At 44.5% G+C, this 19,982-nt stretch overlaps 1 protein-coding gene across 1 annotated transcript in view; it reads left to right on the top strand.

Annotated features, from left to right (window-relative positions):
- LOC133128921 (zinc finger protein GLIS1-like) overlaps positions 1-19,982 on the top strand; it is a 59,540-nt gene that overhangs the window by 12,623 nt on the left and 26,935 nt on the right. The window contains exons 2-3 of the mRNA XM_061242728.1: positions 14,852-15,013; positions 18,598-18,708. Coding sequence (XP_061098712.1) covers positions 14,852-15,013; positions 18,598-18,708 — 273 coding nt within the window. The remainder of the gene's footprint in view (positions 1-14,851; positions 15,014-18,597; positions 18,709-19,982) is intronic.

Here is a 19,982-nt window from a genome sequence, read left to right on the forward strand (position 1 = left end):
CAGGCCTGCTGGCACAGCAAACTGTGGTCTGCGCAGTCTGACCAATCAGAGGAGCCCCAGGCGGGCAATAAGGCAGGGGTTGCCCTGGAGACCGGAGACCCTCCCTCCCTGAGGGAGGCTACAGCCAATCATGTGTCAGGCTGTGGGAGTCTCCACCAGTGTCGGGGCTGGCATTATTCACTATTGACCCATTGGCCATGGCCTGCATCACTGTAACCCGCAAGAGTACCTCAGCTACACCACTCGGGAACCTTCACTACAGCTATTTAAAACAGTCATACCCCATTATCTGCAGAGGAACAGGCATTGAATCATACATCATATTAAACTTTTGAACTCAGTGACTTCTTCTTTCCAATACTTTCCCCTATTGAATCAGATTGATTGAATCGATATGATCTTGTGTTGAATCATCAGTGGAGCATTATTATTTATTTTATTGATTACTCAGCACAGTACATTGTCATTTTGTCTTCTGGTGCGGGTGGGTTGCCTCTGCTTCTATAAATAAGTTAAAGGAAACTCAACAAATAAATACACTGATAATGCACTGAAGTGACTGCAGGCTATCACAAGTAATATTTTTCATTGGACATTAAGCAGAGGCAACAGACCAGCCATTGTCAACATGGCCCCAGAAACTTCTCAAGAGAAAACAAGAATTGGCCCAATCATGTCCTAAAGTGAAGGAAAACAGTTTTCCAAATACAAACTCCAAACTGTATGGAACAGCTACCACTGAATTATGAGGAGAAAATGTCGTAGTTTAGGACTGCCCATTTATCAGTGTGTGAATAACTCATAAATTACAGTGACACAAATAACCTGCAACATGAACAAAGGCACGAAGGTATTAACCCTGGGAAGAGTAGGTTGCTTCTCAGTTACCAGTAGTGATAGTTACATCACATTACATTTTATTTAGCAGACCGTTTTTTCCAAAGTGACATATGGAACAGTGCATATCAAGGTCATAGAACTCACACATGAGGTGCGATTCAGCATCAACATCAGCAAGAGAATGTTGAGTTAAGAAAGTTTCAGTCACGTATCGAGATCTTTCACCTAAAATCGCTAAATGGTTGGTCATGGCAGTACATCTTGATGGAGAGGTTAGCAGAGGGGTGAGTTTGGAAGGCAAGAGGTTACGCGTGCTACTGGGAGATGAAAAAAACACACTGTGGAGCACAGAGCCAGGACCAGCAAAGTAATACCAGTGACACACAGCCACGGGGGTCTTAAACGTAATCCTTTCCCTGTTTTCTTGGCCACGGTCTTTCTGCCCAGGCAGAAGCTGCCAAACCCCACTTTCCTGTGTACCAACCACTACTGTTCATCTTATTTATTTATTTAGTTTATGTCTTTGGCGAGTACGAGCGTTGCACAAGTGCCCCTCGTTTACGGGGCACCTCAGCTGGCATTGATCACGATGCCACTTTGACCCATTGTTCCATTTTTCCCGTCCTCCCGGGTTCGTGCATTAGCGCACTTCTGGAAAGGAGGTGTGTTTTGCTTGGCACCCTGGAGGGTCACCGACATGTTTATTTGTTGTCAGATTCGAACCATTTGCCTGGCCTGGCGTGAATGCGAGATGGAGGGAGCGGGAGGAGGGAGAGAGAGCCGCGCCGGGTTGGAGAGAGAGAGGCCGTGCTTTTTCTGTGCGGGGTGACTCTGACGCTCGACCAGTTGCTGATTTGAGGAATGAAGTCCGGTGGAAATGGTTCCCCGGTTGGTCCTGTGTTTCGGGGGTTAGGGTGTTAGGGTTAGGTTGGTTCCACGTATCGGGGGTTAGAGCGTTAAGGTTAAGTTGGCCCTGCGTTTTGCGGGTTAGGGTTAGGTTGGTCCCACGTTTCGGGGGTTAGGTTTAGGGTTAGGGGGTTATGGTTAGGTTAGTGAAAATATATTTCTTTATAATGTTGTCCCTTATCAGGGCCCCTGGGGAAAGAAAGGTTTACACGGGCCATTCAGAGTACTAGAGTCTTTAAGTAGTTTAACTGGTCCCTCTTGTGTTGGAATTGTATGTGTGTTTGTTCAGTCCTCTTGGGAATAGTGCTAGGTCCCGCATTTAGGGATTTAAGGTTAGGGGGTTAGGGTTAAGGTTAGGTTGGTCTCACATTTAGGGGGTTAGGGTTAGGGTTAGGTTGGTCTCGTGTTCAGGGGGTTAGGGGGTTTGGGTACAGTTGAACCCACATTTCGGGGGTTAGGGTTTGGGTTAGGGGGTTAAGGTTAAGGTTAGGTTGGTCTCACGTTTAAGGGGTTAGGGTTAGGAGGTTAAGTTGGTCACACGTTTAGGGGGTTAGGGGGTTAGGGTTAGGTTGGTCCCACATTTGGGGGGTTAGGTGTTTGGGTTCGGTTGGTCCCGCTTTTAAGGGGTTAAGTGGAACTGCTTTTCCGTTTGCAGTAAATGCAGGATGTGTTCCTCATTTTCCCCCTGCACACGGCACATCTGTTGCAAAGGTGCTTTCACATCCCGGTAATTGACCAACTCGAATCGCAAATACAGAACATTTCCACTGGAGGTCCTTGCATTTTTAAACGTGAGCCTGCCCGAAAATGGCCCGTTTTATTTTAACCTGAGAACAATGTGCTCGTTCATCACAAAATTACCTTTTCCTCATTTCAATAATTGAGAAACTAAAATATTACCTTCTGTCTCTTTAACCATCATTGCATCCACCACAAAATTATGCAGCTACTTGGCCATAACAGCCGTCATTGCTAAAATACCTTCTGCTCTGCAAACCACTATATATTCTTTCTTTTTTTTCTTGTCAAACACCCCGGGAAGATTCCCTACAGAAATGCTACACATTTCTGCAGCCCGGAGGAAGAACCACGAGGCTATAAGAGGGGCTTTAACTTGTCTGGCAATGCAGGAAAAGCTATTAGACCGCAACATCTGGCGAGTGACTCACTATAAAATAACCTGGAGCGTGCTGATCATCACGTTATTGACATCAAACCGGCGCTAGCAGTTTCACAGCGGCGGTGCCATGGGAAGCCACTGTATCGGCCGTGTCTATTACAGCCCTCGTTTTAGCCGCATAGTCCGACTGCACGTCGAGGGGGAGCATTTGAGCTGAAGTGAAGTGCCCATTTTGTATGTGGAAAGACATCAGAAAAGCAATATGTCCGCAGCAGTCAGCAGTGATGACAGAGCGAGGCGCTCATTGTGTTCTGCGTAGCTCCCTCAGCTTCACGGCTTGGCCCGAACAGCACAGCAAGCGAATGTAGGCATTATGGGTAAAAAAAAAAGAAAGCTCAAGTCTGACGACGGTACCGGCCCACGGACGCCTTCGGCGATTTCTGCTAAGCTGATTGCAAACGCGCTGTAATATCGTCTGCGTTGATTAAGCTCTGCCTTCCCCCGGCCCCACCCCCCCTATCCCAGTATTCCCTGCTTCGCGGTTCCAAGTCCCCTCCCCGGGGAGAGGAGGGAACAGCGAGGCCCGGCCAGTGTGACATCGCGGAGGGTCAGCGTGCTGAGAACGTGAAGCACTCTGACGAGGCTTCGTGGAAGAGGCAATTAATTTCCCCTTTGGGATGTTTATTTGACTGAAATGGCATTTTTCGTTTCTCCTGCCATGGCCAGAGGTTTGGAATAAGACCGTGCTCGGGAATGACAGAATCGCACTGCTGCCATCTGTGCTGTCATTCTGCACCGAATGTCCGGTGATTCCGCGTTTTTCCAAGAAACCGTTTCTTTCTTTTAATGATTTTATACCAAGCGAATCAAAACAATCCCGGTAACAATGACATTCTTTCAGGAACACAGATAAAAGCCGTGCATGGGGTCCTGAGGTGGAAGCAGAATATGAGTGATGTTGCCTTGGCACGTCCGTGTCTGGCTGCTGATTTCAGGAGTAAATAACTGAGAGGCTTCTATAATTATTTCCTTCTGAGTTTAAAATTGAACTATGGTGATGTTTGTCAAGACCGGTATGCCCTGGTGTAAAATCCAGCTACGACCAGCTTAAAATGATCAGCTACCAACACATAGCTTGTGCTGGTCAACCCACAGTGAGTATGGAGCTGATCTGGACAGGTCAACCAGCTACCAAAACCTAGCTTCAGCTGGTTTTTTTCAGCAGGGTCTGGAACATGGAGTTGGTCATTCCTACACCTGTAGAGTAGCATCTGTATATGGGGTGTATGGTATGCCTTTTAAGAGCCCGGACAACAAGCCCTTTCTAACTACATGCCATGTTTCCCCATCTCTCTGGCAGTGCTACTGAGGTGCACCACAAACCTTATGCAGTAGTTGTTTCGCATTTGGCCAGGAAACCATTTTCTTCTACAATACGTGGAGCCGCAAGGAGTGGCTGGGATTTTTTTAATAATAGAAAATCAGGGAATGTTTTAATAAAAGCTTTATTAAAGTTGAATAATAACAGCTTTAATAAAAAGCACTGATGTTATTTCAACTCTTACAACAGTCGGCTACGATATTAATCAATATGGAGCCAATCTATGCCGGGCGGAAGACAGCATTCACCGCATTTGTCTTGTCACTCGGAGCCACTGGGAGCCATCTTTCAGCAGACCGCAAGGCTCACTGGTGTGGTACTGCCCCGGCTGGTCTGCCCAGCACCTGGGTCCAGTCTCAAATAAACTGCGCTGAGGACTCCAAACATAATGGACTGCAGGCACTGGGAGTGTGTGTAAAACCGGACGCAGACCGAGGCTTCCGCTCCACTGTATACAAGCTGTCAGACCCTGTGCAGCCTGTACGCAGCTGGTCTCGGAAAAAAACGGCAGTTCTGCCGCGCCTATACATGCAAAAAAAGAATAATAAATAAATAAATACAAAGAGCGGTTTGAGGTTATGCCGCCGCCATTGTGGCTCTGACCGGATCGATCCCTGCGTTATTGACTATTACGCTAAAGCGACTCGAGTGTTTTCTATATATTTAATGAGTGGCATATGGTCTCCACCCCCTGCCCCTTGTAGCATCACAGTTTACACATTGTTCTGTTCCTGTGGGTATGCTGGATTATGGCTGTGATCCTTAAAAGAAGAATGTTAGAGCAGTGCGTGCACACGCTGGTTAAAACCCTAGTTTGGTGGCAGTGAAAAAGAAAGAAATATGCTAGAAGCACTATTCCTGTTAAGTATACTATTAATCCTGAAAATATTTGTGTGAGTGTGTACGACGTGGTTAAATATTACATTCATGAAATAAAGGAAGAAAGAAAGAAAGAAACAAAGAAATGAAAAAACTCCTCCATCGCCGAGGACATGAGATAAGAGATCCAGGTCAACAGTCAGTTAGCAGAACAGTCATTCACAATCAGTGTAATCCTAAATAAATGAAAGACTTATAATAAATAGGAATAATTGAAGATGTTGGCGGGACCCAAAAAACAGGGAAATCCCTGACAGTTTGGCCTGGAGTCTGTGCAGGCAGGGCTTCGGGGGAAGGCCCAGAAACAGTCGGCGGGTGAGATTATCTTCGTCAGGCTTGCTGGAGAACCGCTTGGCCTGGCTTCCATGGAAAAGCAATTACGTGACGACGCTGGCGTGTCACTCAAAGGTGTCTGCGGACATAAAGAGCTCTTCCTCCAAGTGCTAAGTGGCTATAAAATGCCCGCCACCGTCAAGCCTTGGGAGTCGATTGACGTGCTTCCGTCTTTTCGCACAGTATCCGGGCTCACCTGGCAAGCTCTGGGGGGGGCATGGTGTTCCCTCTCGAATGGCAGGTCTCCACGGCAACCGCACAAGGGGGTAGTGTGTGGGACAGAAATGGTGCGGGCTGTCAGATAGGAGAACGTGACACCACAAATTGATGCGCCGTTTGTTTAAAGTGATATCCTTCAGGTTGCAGAACCTGGACAAAACCTCATATTTAGGGGAGGGGCTGTCATTCTCCGTTCTCAGTCTTCAGAAGAATATGAAGTTGCAGTTAGAAGTGTCTCCGTGAACTGCTAGTGGTGAAGGCAATTGTTGCTTAGCCCTGTCCAATTAGCATTTTTAAAAAGATTAGATGAATTGGTGTGTGGGGGGAAGGGGGGCGGGGATAATTGTTGTAACAGCTGTAGTATATTTACCTTCAGCGATAGCCAAGTAGATAGGATGAACCCATGAAAACAAAGAGAGGGAAAAACGCTCATGTTTACTTGAAGCATCTGGGACAAAGAGGTTATACATGGTAATAACTGTTATGGTTAAGTGCTGAGATATTTACAAACAGAGCCCAATTGGATTTTACAACGACAAGAATGTTATCGGCCGTTTGCCTGACACAAGACCTAGCCTCCCTGCTTTCCGACTGAAGTCTCTCTGTGGATGCGCTGATCCCAATGCGCTGATACTCCAGGTGACGGAGACCAGACTGTTCGAAGAAAGGAACGAGCAGATGGCGGGCGAGAGAAGATATGGAACTGCGAAAAAAAAAATTGGAATAAAAAAATTGACGGAGCAATGGTCTGTCAGAGGCAAACCGGTTCTGATAAATGCTTCAGGGATTGTTTCTCCTCAGAAAGCCAAGAGCGAGGGCTGTTGGGAAATCTTTTAATGCCCACCATACGAGTGTTCTTTTCCATTCCCATGATACAAAGCTGGGAGGATGTTCTTCAACAACACTGTGTGATTCACCCTTGGCCCGTGATTTCTAACAGAATCACACAAACAGTGGCTCACGGTAATTAAGCTGCTTGCTAAGGAAGAATTGGTCTTTAAGGCCGCAGGAGAGCGTGGATGCTAGTAAAACACCTGCGATTTACTCCGCCATTTACACAGCGCAATTACGCAATGATAAATATCACTGTAAGCATTGCTGCTAACGGCTACAAAACAGCGTGTTGCCTGTTGGACTGTAAAGGTCTATAAGAGCACTGTGTACCACAATAACCCCAAAACTAGCAATGACGACAGACTGCCCTGGTTAAAATCAATCATATGCTTCCTCCTCACTTTCTGTCAAACTGTCAGGTCATAAATCTAGCCCAGGAACGCCTGGTTGGAAGTCGGAAAACTTGCTGCCATTGCTACCATTTAAGATGCTTAATTCAGTAATAATAAAATCGTTTCCTGTTTTCGCATGGAGCGCATACAAATCTAATTAGTTTGAGTTAACTTTTCAGCTAACGCAGGAACTCATGTTAGGCATCAAACATGGCCGCTTTGTACAATACTGTATCAAATATGTTCCCTGAATGACTACCTCCCTTACTCATGCATTAGCTTAACTCTCACCAGGGCTACAGTGAGGCAGCTCATCTGGAAAGCATTTAAACGGGTTATGTATTTATTATCTCACTTAAACCATCCATAAAGCAAGTATTTTGAAATTCGGGGAAACAAAACAAAGAAGGAGAATACTTCCCAACGATATCATGATGCATGAATTCATTTCGAACAAACTTCAAGACACGCAAAAAAAAAAAAAAAAAAAAAAAAATCAGCAAATGTTTGATTCAGATGAAGCTGATTTGCAACAGATGTAGCAGGGCCGTGCAGAGAAGTGTTGGTTGGATGTGGAAATGATATGTGTAAACTATTTCATCTGAATGTTTAGGCAAAGCTGTGTTTAATTTCGTCCCCGATGAAGTACACGAGAAACGTGTTTCTCCTTAACTGTCTCATATAATCATATGGATATAATTTCATCCATTTACGGGTTTTTTTCAGCCCTTTACTGTGGTAGCTGTAGGGCATTTGTAACCAGAAAGATTAAATGCACATGTTGCTCTCTGTCCTGCCGCTCGAACATTTCCTTTCGAAATCTCCACCGAAGGTAGCAGAAGTGATTGTGGTTTTCCTGATAGGTCCACGGAGCGAGGATTTTGGTAATAAATGACCAACGCTAGATTTTATCGGGCCTTTTTAAAAAATAATAATCATACTCAGGCAACAACGTTATTCCTCAAACAAATAAATTTTACTACACAGTGGTTTTATACTGCCAAATCACACTGTAAAAAGTAAACTGACAAAAATAGTTCACCCTTTAGAGTCATGCGGTTTAAGTACCAATTCGTTTTAATAATCCGAAAGTTATCCAAAAACGTGTTGCATTTACATTAGCTGTAACTGTTTCACATATGCACTTTTGCAGATTTTGTCAATTACATGGCTCTTTCTTATATTGTCATCAGTCCCATATTTCAAAATCGCAAGCCAAGGCTTTCTGAGAGATTCTGAACAGCTGAATCCAATAGTGCAATTCCCTCGTAAGAGCTCGTTTTTAGCCAGTATGTTCTGTAGGTGTGAATTCTGCTCCTTGATCTACACCTAAAGTAAATGGATAGTCTTGGCTCCTTATTAAAAGAAGAGGGGGTAAAAAGGCAGCAGGAACGAGGGAAACCTCAGCGCAGGTCCAGCTCGGCACACTCCTGCTCTCATCCCAGCCCAGCCTCGCGTGAGTTACGAGCCATTAAATGGCGTTCAGCAGCCAAAGGTTTTAATTGTTTTTTAATCCGAATTTTCCCATCATTAGCGGCGGTCCCCAGAGGACGCGGTCGGACTGGAGCCCGGGTGTGGCGGGCACACGGCCGCTTTCAAAGGCATCACCTTCATGAGGCTGTGTCTGTCTCCAGGCAGGTCAGCCCGCCGGCTATTCGCAAGGAAAAAGCTGCCAAGACACCACTCCCCCAAAAAAGTGTAACGGCCCCAGGGGACGGCGGACCTGGGCCAGGCTGTAAGACAGTGTAAGGATCAGGCAGGAGATTTCCTAACGGTGGTATAAAATCTTTTTGAGGCTTTTATTTTTTTCTCTCTCGTTTTTTCCGGTGCTTTCCATCAGAAGTCTGAAATGTCAACAGTCGGCATGACCCGTACTTTCCCCAGTGCTACAAAACAATGCTCAGTTTGTTTCGATGATCTTATGGCTGTGTGGATTATTAATGAGCTTTTATAATGGTACACTGCATCTATTTAGCTGCAGAACTGTGAAGGCTTCTCTCCTGTAGTCAGAACTCATTTCCCATGAAAACACTGCCCTCTGCCCCAGCTCCAGGCCCGGTCTGTTAAGGCCTCCTAATCTGTCGGTTGCGATTTGAACTCGCGAAACACGTATGTCGGGCCGGAATGTCACACACGTTTGTGTCAATTGTCTGATACGGATTCGAGTCAGGTGTTGCGGTGAACTTCTGCATGCCACTGTAACCTTGTTATTATTACTCGAGTGGCTGTCGGACAGGGGAGGGCTGACTGTGAAATCGTTTCAACGGGCAGAATTAAAGAACCTTTGTAGTGAATGCGTTTCTGCTAGAGTGTCTGGTTTCTGAGCCATAGCTATGGGCCCACCCCATATTAATGAACTGCCTTCTGATCAAGAGACCAAGAGAGTCGCAAGAGTTATACACCATCATTAGACATTTGTTTTATTTGTTTATTTGTTTATTATAAGGATCCCCATTAGCTCACGCCTTGACAACCAGCTAGTCTTCCTGGTGTCCAAGACAACAATGCACAATACACATAGACAAACAATCAGCAACAAACAAAGATAATACCTTAAATGAAAACCAAGATGTATTACAGCAATACACATAGACATGAAAGTTAAAAACAAGAACAAAACCATACATTCAGGATACCTAAGTACTGTCGTTCTTATTTAGTCTCATCCTCCCTTTTTCAGAGGTTTGGATATGCGGTGAAAGGACAGCCCTAACCTAAACCCAGTACACATACTGTGCCCACTAGCGGCACACCGCTAACACAGCTGTTAGTGTGCCAGCACTTTGCAAATGGCCTGTACAGTGGTCCCCCACAGTGGATAAATAGGAGAAAGCTAGGTGAGGGAACAGCAGTCAATAGAAGCGACAGCTGTTTAAAGAATATAAAATCGTACAAAATGTGGTATAGTTTTGCTTACGGATTAATGTTTGCTTCTGTACTACTGCCACTGAACTGCTGGAGCAACTGCTTTTAAGCCTGTCAGCCATTTTACATATCCACAAATGCATAATTGCCTCTAATTAATCCATAATTACCATGACTAATTCTGGTTTAATTGTTATAAATTGTGGGTCACTAAGGACAATATTATCCATGTGTAGACTAATTCACTTACTGGACCGTTTTAATCTTCTGTGAAACTACTGTGCAGCTAGTTAACTGCTCCTCTGGAGGGTTTCCAAGATTGCCTCAAAGATGCTGTACAGCCTCAGAGATTACGTTCTGAATGGAAAGGACATTTTCAACATACAGCGTAAGGGCTTCTACTTTATCACACAGGGGAGCATGCATAATGTCTGCGTATGTACAAACAGCTAATACATACAGGAATGTTTTATGAAAAGGTTGGATGCACCGTTCCATTGCCAGTTACCTATTACGGCCAGTAGCAATTCACAAAGATTACCCTCTGGGCTTTGCCCGAGCTTTCCTTGGAACTCAAGCAAGGTTAATAGAACATGACAGAATTATTTTCAAATTCATCAGTTTCAAATCTAGTTGGCAATAGCAAGTTATGACTCAAGTTACCATTGGGCCACTGACACCAGCACACAAGCAATACTGCAGTACGACCACCCCATGAGCCAGTGACTATATCACATACTGCAGGCCACACAGTGCTACAGGAGAGAGCCAGCGGTGCTCAAAGCGGCAGGTCTGACTGGGACAGACCAAGACCTTAGAATTATGAGGCTCTAACAGACATTTTTGACAAAAAAGAGTTGACATAAATATGTTCTTTATAAGGCATGAAATACTGTCTATGTGTGAAGTTTTACACAAAAATACGGAAAAATGCTAAATGTAAAAGGTTGCGCCCATTCAATTTGGGATCTTTCAGAACACAGATGGAACCTCATAAATCCTAAGGTTACAGGATGTCAACTGGTCACCTGTGAGCACCTGACGTGTAGATGAGGGGAAGTAGTACATTGGCAATCTGAGGAACTGTGGATGACTCACCCGGAGTCCCACCCTAACTCTGCTGTAACATGGCCCAGTTTATATTTTGTTTTTACATGTTATTGCGGTCAGCGGAGTATTTGGCAGTTTAGTTTTGAGTGATTATGTAGCAAACGCAGCTACAGTGTGTACAGCACTGGTTCTCACAGCTCAGATGTTGCTTTTTAAACCTTGGAAGTGGGGATTTTGTTTAAAGACAAATGGCTAAAGATGTTTAGGACAAAACTATTGGGAAACTATGGGGCAACCAAAAATATAAGGCCTCTACAGGGTAACCCTTTTTTTTTGTTTTAAAGTACCATATAATGGGTACAATATTGTTCTCACCATATTGAAAGCACCAAAGCAATTTAGGAGAGGGTTGGCGTGAGGCAGGACTGGGTCAACTGTTTTATTGACTGGTGATTGGTCACTTAGCATTGTTTGCCCTGGTGTAAAATCCAGCTATGTTCTGCTTGAAATTGCCAGCGACCTGCTGTTTCAAAACATAGCTTGTGCTGCTCAAACCATCTTGATTACGGAGCTGGTCTGAACCGGTCAAACAGCTGCCAGCCGTTTCAAAGCCTAGCCTGAGCCGTTTTCTTCAGCAGGGCGGACATATGTTTCTGTGGAACGACGTGTAGCGGCTATCAAAGCGGAGGATAGCTGTGCTCTTTCCGGGGTGCGATCTGATCCCTGCAGGTGCTGAAGTGACACGTCCCTCCAGCCTGGGTCATATGACCCCCATCCCCCGCTCTGATGCCGGGGCTCACTTACCCCTCCAGTCCGGCGGACCCAGTGTCAAGTGCTTGACCGCTGAATAGAGTAGGGCCAGGGATGAGCGCAGGGGACGGGTTGAAAAGCCATTTGGAGAATAGAGATCTTCTGCTGCCATTGTCTCGCTGGTCCGGGGGGAGGAGACAAATGGGCGAGAGCGGGGAAGACAAAAGAAGAGAGAGTCCTCAATGTCGGGTTTCAGCCTGTCCCCGGACAATGAGAGGCTAAATATAATCTCATGCCGGGGCAACACTGAATGAATGTGTGTCTCACTCTTGATTGGTGGATAAAGGGGCGATGGAGATGGAGAGCTGAGATAAGGGAACAGTCACGTTATTGTGCGGGCGGGGCGGGGTTGGGGTAGCGGACAGCACACTCCTGAATGGCGCGGGCCTCATTGTTGTGACTGGGGCAAACCTGATTACGTGAGTGTGTGTATTGATGTCAGCTACCATGGCAACCGAGCATCCTATGTAATCGTATAGGACCATTAGCGGAATGGCTACACATCACGCGGAGAGGCGCTCCAGAGACTTTGATTAGATGAGCGTGCACCAAAGTGCCACGGAGGAAAATATAATTACTTTAAACGATCTGAAGACGTATAGGGCTTGCGGGACGGCAGAACAGCGCACAGCTATTCAAGGGTGCTTGCAAAGGATTTCGGGCTATAAATGGCTTCATTGTTTAGGCATGTGTTATTTTTACTCACTTTCAATGCATTGCATAACACAGAAATTAAAACTGAAACTTTTCGAGTCGGGTCATGTTTTCTTATAATTTATGAAATGTAATATGGTTGACAAAACCGTATGACATAGGCCTGGATTCAGTTGGCGTTTGTCCTTATCTGTGACTCACAATTAAATTAAACTCTAACATGTTATATTTACAAACACGGTATGACAAACATTCTGAAATGAAAAACATACTATAATGAAAAACATTGAACAAAACATTGGCAAAAATTTTTTAAATAAAGCATTTAGTAGAGTGTACAATTTTACTTAAAGCATGAATGCTGATTAAATCCATGCGATGCTCTACTCTCGTAAGGAACTATGGTTCAATTTAATGGATTGCAAAGCCTTGTTTCTGAGGTCTCTTTAGGGTGACAAATAGTAAGGGTAGAGGTTGTTACCCTAAACACCATTGCCTTTTAATCTGGACAAATTACTGTGATTCTGCTTTAGGGCTCTTATATTCGAGAGCAAAGCACAGTTTTAAATGAAAAAGGTTTGGCTGCCATGCTGTAAGACAGAACAGAATGACTGTTCCTTCACAGTTTTAAAGGTTTATACCAACATTATCTACGCTTTCAATTACAGGGCACTGTATGGTTCAGTTTTAGAGGCTTGCAAAATGGTTTGAAATGCACTGTTTTCAGTCAAATGGTTGTATGCTATCTGAAAATCCTTTTGCACACAATTTCAGACCATGTTTGGGTACCAGATAAACATGGAACATAACAAGGATTAAAAGGTATGGAAACAAAGGCTTGAAATTCCTTTGGTTCTGGATCGAAAGGCCAAAACAATGCCTGAAATGGTAAAAGAAAAAAAAAAGGCTTCAGCCGAATTTAGAGGTTTATCAGAGCATGCGCAATGCATGCCATAAATCATTGGTGCGAAGGAGTAGTATCTCTTTCACCACTTAAACGCTAAATGAGTTATTGGCTATATATAATAATTAGTACTACAGCATAAATTAGCTGGCTCTCTGAACTGTTGTTTTTGGATTGAGCTCAAATTCCAGGGGATAGTTTTTTATGGATCTTTAACTTTGGGAGCCATCGGAAATCGATGTTCTCGGGTCATTACCTCTGTGCCTCGCTTGGAGAAAGTCCACACGGCTGCTCCGCGAGCTGCGCTGTCCGCGCGATTGTCTATATGATTTTCATCCGGCGCGTCAGGGACAATCGGCCTTTCAGCGCAAAGGCGGGCTTCTGCCGAGTCAGACGCCACGCCTCGCACTATACCTGCCATGCTCAAAGCCCGCAAGCCGTAGGACCGATTTCAGCTTTTACAGCGGTTCCCTGTGAAACGCGGCCAAGCACAATAAACGGCCTCGGGCAGCAGACTGCGCGGGTAACACTAAACTGGACCTCACGTTTTCACGCGGTTTTTCTCACACTTTTAAAACCATATTTCTGTCACATGCAATTCGAGGTACTTGTTATTGTATAGCTCGACGCTGTTTTCCGAGGCGTTTAATTTACAGTGTTTAATTTATTTCGGGGTTGGGCTGTATTACGGTTGTAAATGGCATTGCTTTAATACGGGCTCATATCTTGACCGACCTGCTGCGCTTGGAGTTTTTTCTCTTTAAAATGGTTTATAGTGCCCTGAGGGTGTCCCGTGCACCCGCCTGCTTCCTGTTCAAAGTGTGTGTGGTGTCCAAGATTGGCCTGCTGGCTCAGTCCTTTTTGACCGTGCACCTCAACTTTCATTATAAAGTGCGGCTTGTTATTTACCATTTGCTCAACAATATCAGCCATATTGTCAGACACCTGATTTGGGCCAGGAAAAAGGCAGATGGATGTTGTCTCAAGCATATAAAAAGCATTTAATTTTATTTTTCAAGGTACATTTTCTGTTACAAAGCAGCTCTTGTCTAAAGTTTTTTTTTAATGGTAGTTTTGGTGTAATAGAAATGGAACAATGTCAAAATGAAATGCTAAGCAACAGAAATAAAAACTTTACACAAGAGCTGCTTCTTGTTCAAAGTGCGTGGTGTCAAAGAATACTATGCTGGCTCAGTCCATTTCATTACAAAGCAGCACTTGTGTCAAGTTTTTTTTTTTTGTTTCGGTGTGATAGAAACAGAACAATCTCAAAATGAAATGCTAACCACACTGGCTTGATAGAGGACAGTGCTGCAGGGTTTCAGGATCCTGAGCTACCAGTGAAAAGTGGAAAAACAAATGTCGTACATTTTTTTTTCTCAGAATTTGTGTTGTGATGGAGGATACATTAGTGGGGCTGTGTATACAGTAGCTGCCAACCTTCTTAGGCCTATGTCTGCTGCTGGACAAAAACCCTGACAGAGAGCAGATGTGTAAGAGTGGTATGATTCATGAGGATATGCTGGTACACTACTTTCATTGTAGCAGTCCCCACTAAGTGTGTATATGTGTGTGTGTGTGTGTGTGTGTGTGTGTGTGTACGTGTGTGTGTGCACGTATGTGTGTGCACGTATGCACGTATGTGTGTGTGCTCTCTGCCGCAGTTTGAGGGCTGCAACAAAGCCTTTTCCCGGCTGGAGAACCTTAAGATCCACCTGCGGAGCCACACCGGGGAGAAGCCCTACCTCTGCCAGCACCCGGGCTGCCAGAAGGCCTTCAGCAACTCCAGCGACCGCGCCAAGCACCAGCGCACGCACCTGGACACGGTACGCACGTGCACTCGCAGGTCGCCCGTAAATACACCCCGCACCTCTCCGCCCGCCTGTCAGCGCCGAACACCTCACTGGAAATCTTACTGTGAGCTCGCCGACGGGTTCCTCACACCTAGTCAATGGCACAGTGTTTAACACGCCATACGGCCACCGCTTGACGGCTTACAGTAGCCATTTTTGGGGAATGCTAATATTCTTGCGCTACCGTAACTTGGCAGCAATTCCTTTTACACGTCGTGGTAGTACTTAAGCGTGAATATACTGTACATAATGTCGGTCTTCCTAAATAACGCACAGAGACGTGTGGGTAAACACGCGCCCAAGCTCAGTTACATGTTTCTCTATAAACGTACGGGCTGCACGGTTTGCCGGCGGACAACAGCGCTAGTGTTAGCGCTCGCTCCCAGCAGTGCTGTAGGGTCGAGGGGCCCTGTTTGCTAAATGCACAGATCCACCTCACAGCTGGGGTGTGCATTTGCATAATTTAACCCAGCAGAAAGCCCCGGTGCTTTGGGACTTGTCAGATGTAATTTTCTCGGCCATGTTTCAAAGCAGCTCTGCGTCTTTACATACTTGCATCGCCACACTTGACAGCAATGCGAGCCACTCAACCCCACGTGCAGACAATTCACATACTGGCTCAAATTTGAATAATAAGGAGCATTACAACTAATAATAACCGCTGATCTGGGGAAGACAGCGCTCATTATTTTACCACCGGTACAGAAAAAAAGCTTTAATGTGGCTGTGACCTCACTTCCTGGTTCTGCGGGCTTCCCTGAATGTGTTTCCTCACCACTGACATCTGCTTCAGTACACTGCCTGACCACCTCTGCCCTGCGGATGCCCCTGCTTCAGCAATAATAGACAGAGGGATGGCAATCACTGCGCATGACCGCTCAATCCTACCGCCTTGACCGCCTAATGTTAATGGTGCACAACCTGAAGGGGGTGAAATAATGTTATTTTTTTGATGTACTTCACTTATTCCCCCTTGTCTTTCCATTCTGACACATATTAAGGAATGTATTATGTGTACTGTTGCTTTATCCTAAAAGTGTAGTAGGTGCATGCAGGCTGCTTTTTCCAAGCCTACCAAAAACAGTGTGCATTTACAGAAAATTACACATGAGAAATGGGATATTATTAGAAAACCCTGTTCGCATTAATTCTAACGAGCCGCTTTGTTTTTTTTGAATTTTTATGTTACTGAGCCCATAGTTTCACATTGTTTTCATGCGCTTATAACTGCAAGCTTACTGTATGTAAGTCCTCCATATTAAGCTATTATATTAGATCTTGCAGGCACCATCGTTGGATACGTCAATTGGTTAACCCAACCGTTGCTCTTACTAAGATACATTCAATACATTACGATAAGAATATTTAACAGATTTTGTAAAAGGATGTGTAAAGCAATCAGTTATTGTTATCCCGTGAATCTGAATACATTCTAAATGCAGCAATGGACATGAGAAATGCTTTCCTGAAAATAAACTCTTCTGTGTTTCCTCTTTCTCTTTTCATCCTTATTTAAAGGCTGGGATTTAAGGTATGGCTTTAACTTTGTGCTGTTTCAAATAACTCTCACCCTGCTTTCATTTTCTTAAACAAGTGATTACTGTTTCTACATCCTGTTTTGATTCATCCATCACGTCGACCTTTCTCAATTGATTAAAGCCACCCTGAAGTAATACGTCCGTCTCTTAGAATATCATAATATTTGTGTGTAATAGTCGACCCTAAAGTGTCGCTACAACACACACTGCTGCACCTGCATGAGGGGCAACCAAAGGGGCCTTTTATCGTTTACATACAGCCAGCAAAAATATTTGACCATCTAATTACGCCAAATGAATATTATCATCAGGGAAGCGAGTGACATGTAAGATTTCGAATGTTTAGCAAACGTTACATTTCCTCCGCGAACAAAACGCAGGACGTGTAATGTTAGCGCAGGGAATTCTCATAAAGGTCTCTGGCGTGTTTACCAGCTCATTCACACTAAGGTCCTGGGGGCTTCCCTGTGTACATTCTGCACAGATGGCTTTGGCCGTGAGTAGTGGTAGCTGGGCTTGAAAGTGTTACCAAGCTCTCCCTTACAACCACCCCCCAAGAGGGGCTTCCATTTCCATATGGGCTGCATAGCTACGGCGCGCGGGGAACGCTAACACACGCAACCGCGCCGGAGAGAAACGAGAGAGCTCCAAACACGGAGGAAGAAGAAAAGAACACGATCATTTGTCCGTCATTGTTGCTAATAGCCCTTACTTATTTATTGCACTTATTTATCTAAGTGCTTTTTTCGGTGACAGCCCAATTGAGCAAGAGGCAGGGGAGTTGTATATCTTTAATTGTATAACTGTCCTCAATCTGTTTTGGATTGTCGTCCCATGCAGGCCTACTTCGACAATGTTTCATCAGCAGCGGATTGCTTTCACATACATATGTCTGACTTAGGTTACTGATTAACTTAGCGAAGATTGTCAGTCACAACTCGTTGTTTTTCGGAATTGGTTCAGGACGATTCATGGGCCACCACTAGTTCATTTTAACACGCTTAAGTAACTGTGTGTGACAAGTATTCCCAGACAGCAAGCGACTCCGGGTAGGATTAGCACTGATTCTGGCCCGAAGTCACCTGCTATCTGGGTTTAAATATTGTTTATGTACCGTTTAGATATATTCAGATGTGGAGTTGATTTAATTCGTTGGCGCGTGCATAACCTAACTGAGCAGATGACATCCCCACCAATCCCATTTTTATGCATGATACAGTAAATACTTATAAATATAAACACATCCCTGGAACATTTTATCGTGAATACCAATTGAACTCTGCCTTGACTGTTACAAGAAAAAAAGAAACAAATATACTTCTACACTGCAACATTTTTATTGTTAAATCAGCTCAAGGTTTTATGAGCCCAACAGGCACCAAATGCACTCTATTAAAGTTAAAAGGACTCTCTTAGAGTTGATTTTACACTGAATGTTTTCTATGCATGTTTTACAGTAAGGTAGTGAAAAACTGTTATTGGATTGCACGCAGCTATTCAGAGAAAATAAATGGTGAATATCGGTTTATTCAGTGACCAGTAAACTTACTTATGGGCCCTGTGCCACAGACATTATGTTTGCGTATTAGTCTGTAAGTCATCACCAAAAGACATGCATGTCAAGTTAGCTAAACTCCCGCCATTGCCCTTGACCAAGCTTTCAAGCGGCTTCAATACCAAGGCTTCAATACTGGAGCTAGTCCCAGGGCACTACACTGGCTGCCCACTGCTAAGGATGGGTCAAATGCAGTGGAAAAATTAGGTCAATAAAGTGTAGCACTTACTTACTTGATTCTTCTGTTGGATTATAGTCTATCTGAGCCAGGGGGCAAAGATGAAAACTAGGCAGTGAAAAGACTGACACAGAGACACAGGAGCTGATTTTATACCTAGCTCTACATCCTTACTGTATGTTCAGGTCCCTGTGCGTCGTCTCATTCAGTGTCTCTACGGCGTTAGTCGGGGGACTGAGCACGCTGTGTTACTGATGCCTTTCCTCGCTTTATCTCCCGTGGGCAGAAACCCTACGCATGCCAGATCCCCGGCTGCACCAAGCGCTACACCGACCCCAGCTCCCTACGCAAGCACGTCAAGGCGCATTCCGCCAAGGAGCAGCAGGTTCACAAAAAGGTGAGTTACCTGGTCAACCAGCAGGAGGTTGGTGTCACTGCCCAATCTAAGTGGCTTTGGTGAACGGACTGCATTTATACAGCACTTTTTTCCAAAGCGCTGTACAATTAATGCCTCTCATTCATCCATTCACACACACTCACAAACCAACTACAAAAGGTCACCATGCAAGCCACCTTTTGCTTTGTTATTTGTTTATTTGTTGTTAAAAAAAATAATTAAAAAAATAGGCCCTGGTCCTTATCTTTGTTGTACGGGTAGCAATTGAAATTGTACTTCCCTCTAGGGTCTTTCAGCGCACCTATCCCTGGTTATGGGTATGCACTTTGTTGTACGTCGCTCTGGATAAGAGCGTCTGCCAAATGCCAATAATGTAATGTAATGTATTTGATGAAAGGAGATGCAAGTCTGTGGCTAAAATGGTCACTGTTTGTGCTAATGCCAAGAGCTTGACTCAATAGCATTTGGGAAATACTGGATGAAGTAATCATTTGATACTTTGAAGATAGCATTTTTTGAATGATTATGGGATGTTACTAACTTGACATTCTTTAAATGTCCTGCTTTATTATATTATGTTTCACCATTTTTCTCTGGAAAACCCGTCGCTTCAAGTTGAGGGGCAGGATTTTGGGGTTTTACGGCTAGACGCGGTCACCCACAGGCAATAACAAAATAACGCCACGCTATAAAAATATAATTATTCAAATTTCTCCTGTTATATACTCTTCCGTGAAGTTAATTGGATTTTTATTTGTCATTTAAAAGAGGCTTTCCACAACAAGGGAGATGTGTCCAGATATGACCGAGTATCACTGCGCGTTGTGAAAATGAATGACTTATCCACAATGAGTTCCTTCTACGTATCAAAAGAATGGAGCCATTGTTGTGCGGGGATTCGCCATGTACCAGCTGTGGGTGATGTAGTCCTGCTTGTATTCCCATGCTTTGTATTGTAAACAGAAACACATGTGAGCTTGTAGTGTTGTTAATAAGCTGTGGGTCTGGAGTCCTCAGGGGACAGCTATGGCATAAAAACGTCAAACAAGCCTGTCAGTTCCATCTCGGCACAGAAAAATCCGCACGAGCAATAACATCGGGGGGAAAGAGGAGAATTCGATTCGATGAACTGCAGCGTGTGGTTTATGACAAATGGTGTGAAAGAGCTCTCGCAGCTATTGACGTTGTAGCTATTCCAGCCTTTTCCCAGATTTTCCAAGATTTTCCACTGAGTGGAAGTCCTCAGTAGAGTGCTTGGGGATGTTTTTTCCCAA

The sequence above is a fragment of the Conger conger genome, chromosome 5, assembly GCF_963514075.1.
Source record: "Conger conger chromosome 5, fConCon1.1, whole genome shotgun sequence".
Taxonomy (NCBI): Eukaryota; Metazoa; Chordata; class Actinopteri; order Anguilliformes; family Congridae; genus Conger; species Conger conger.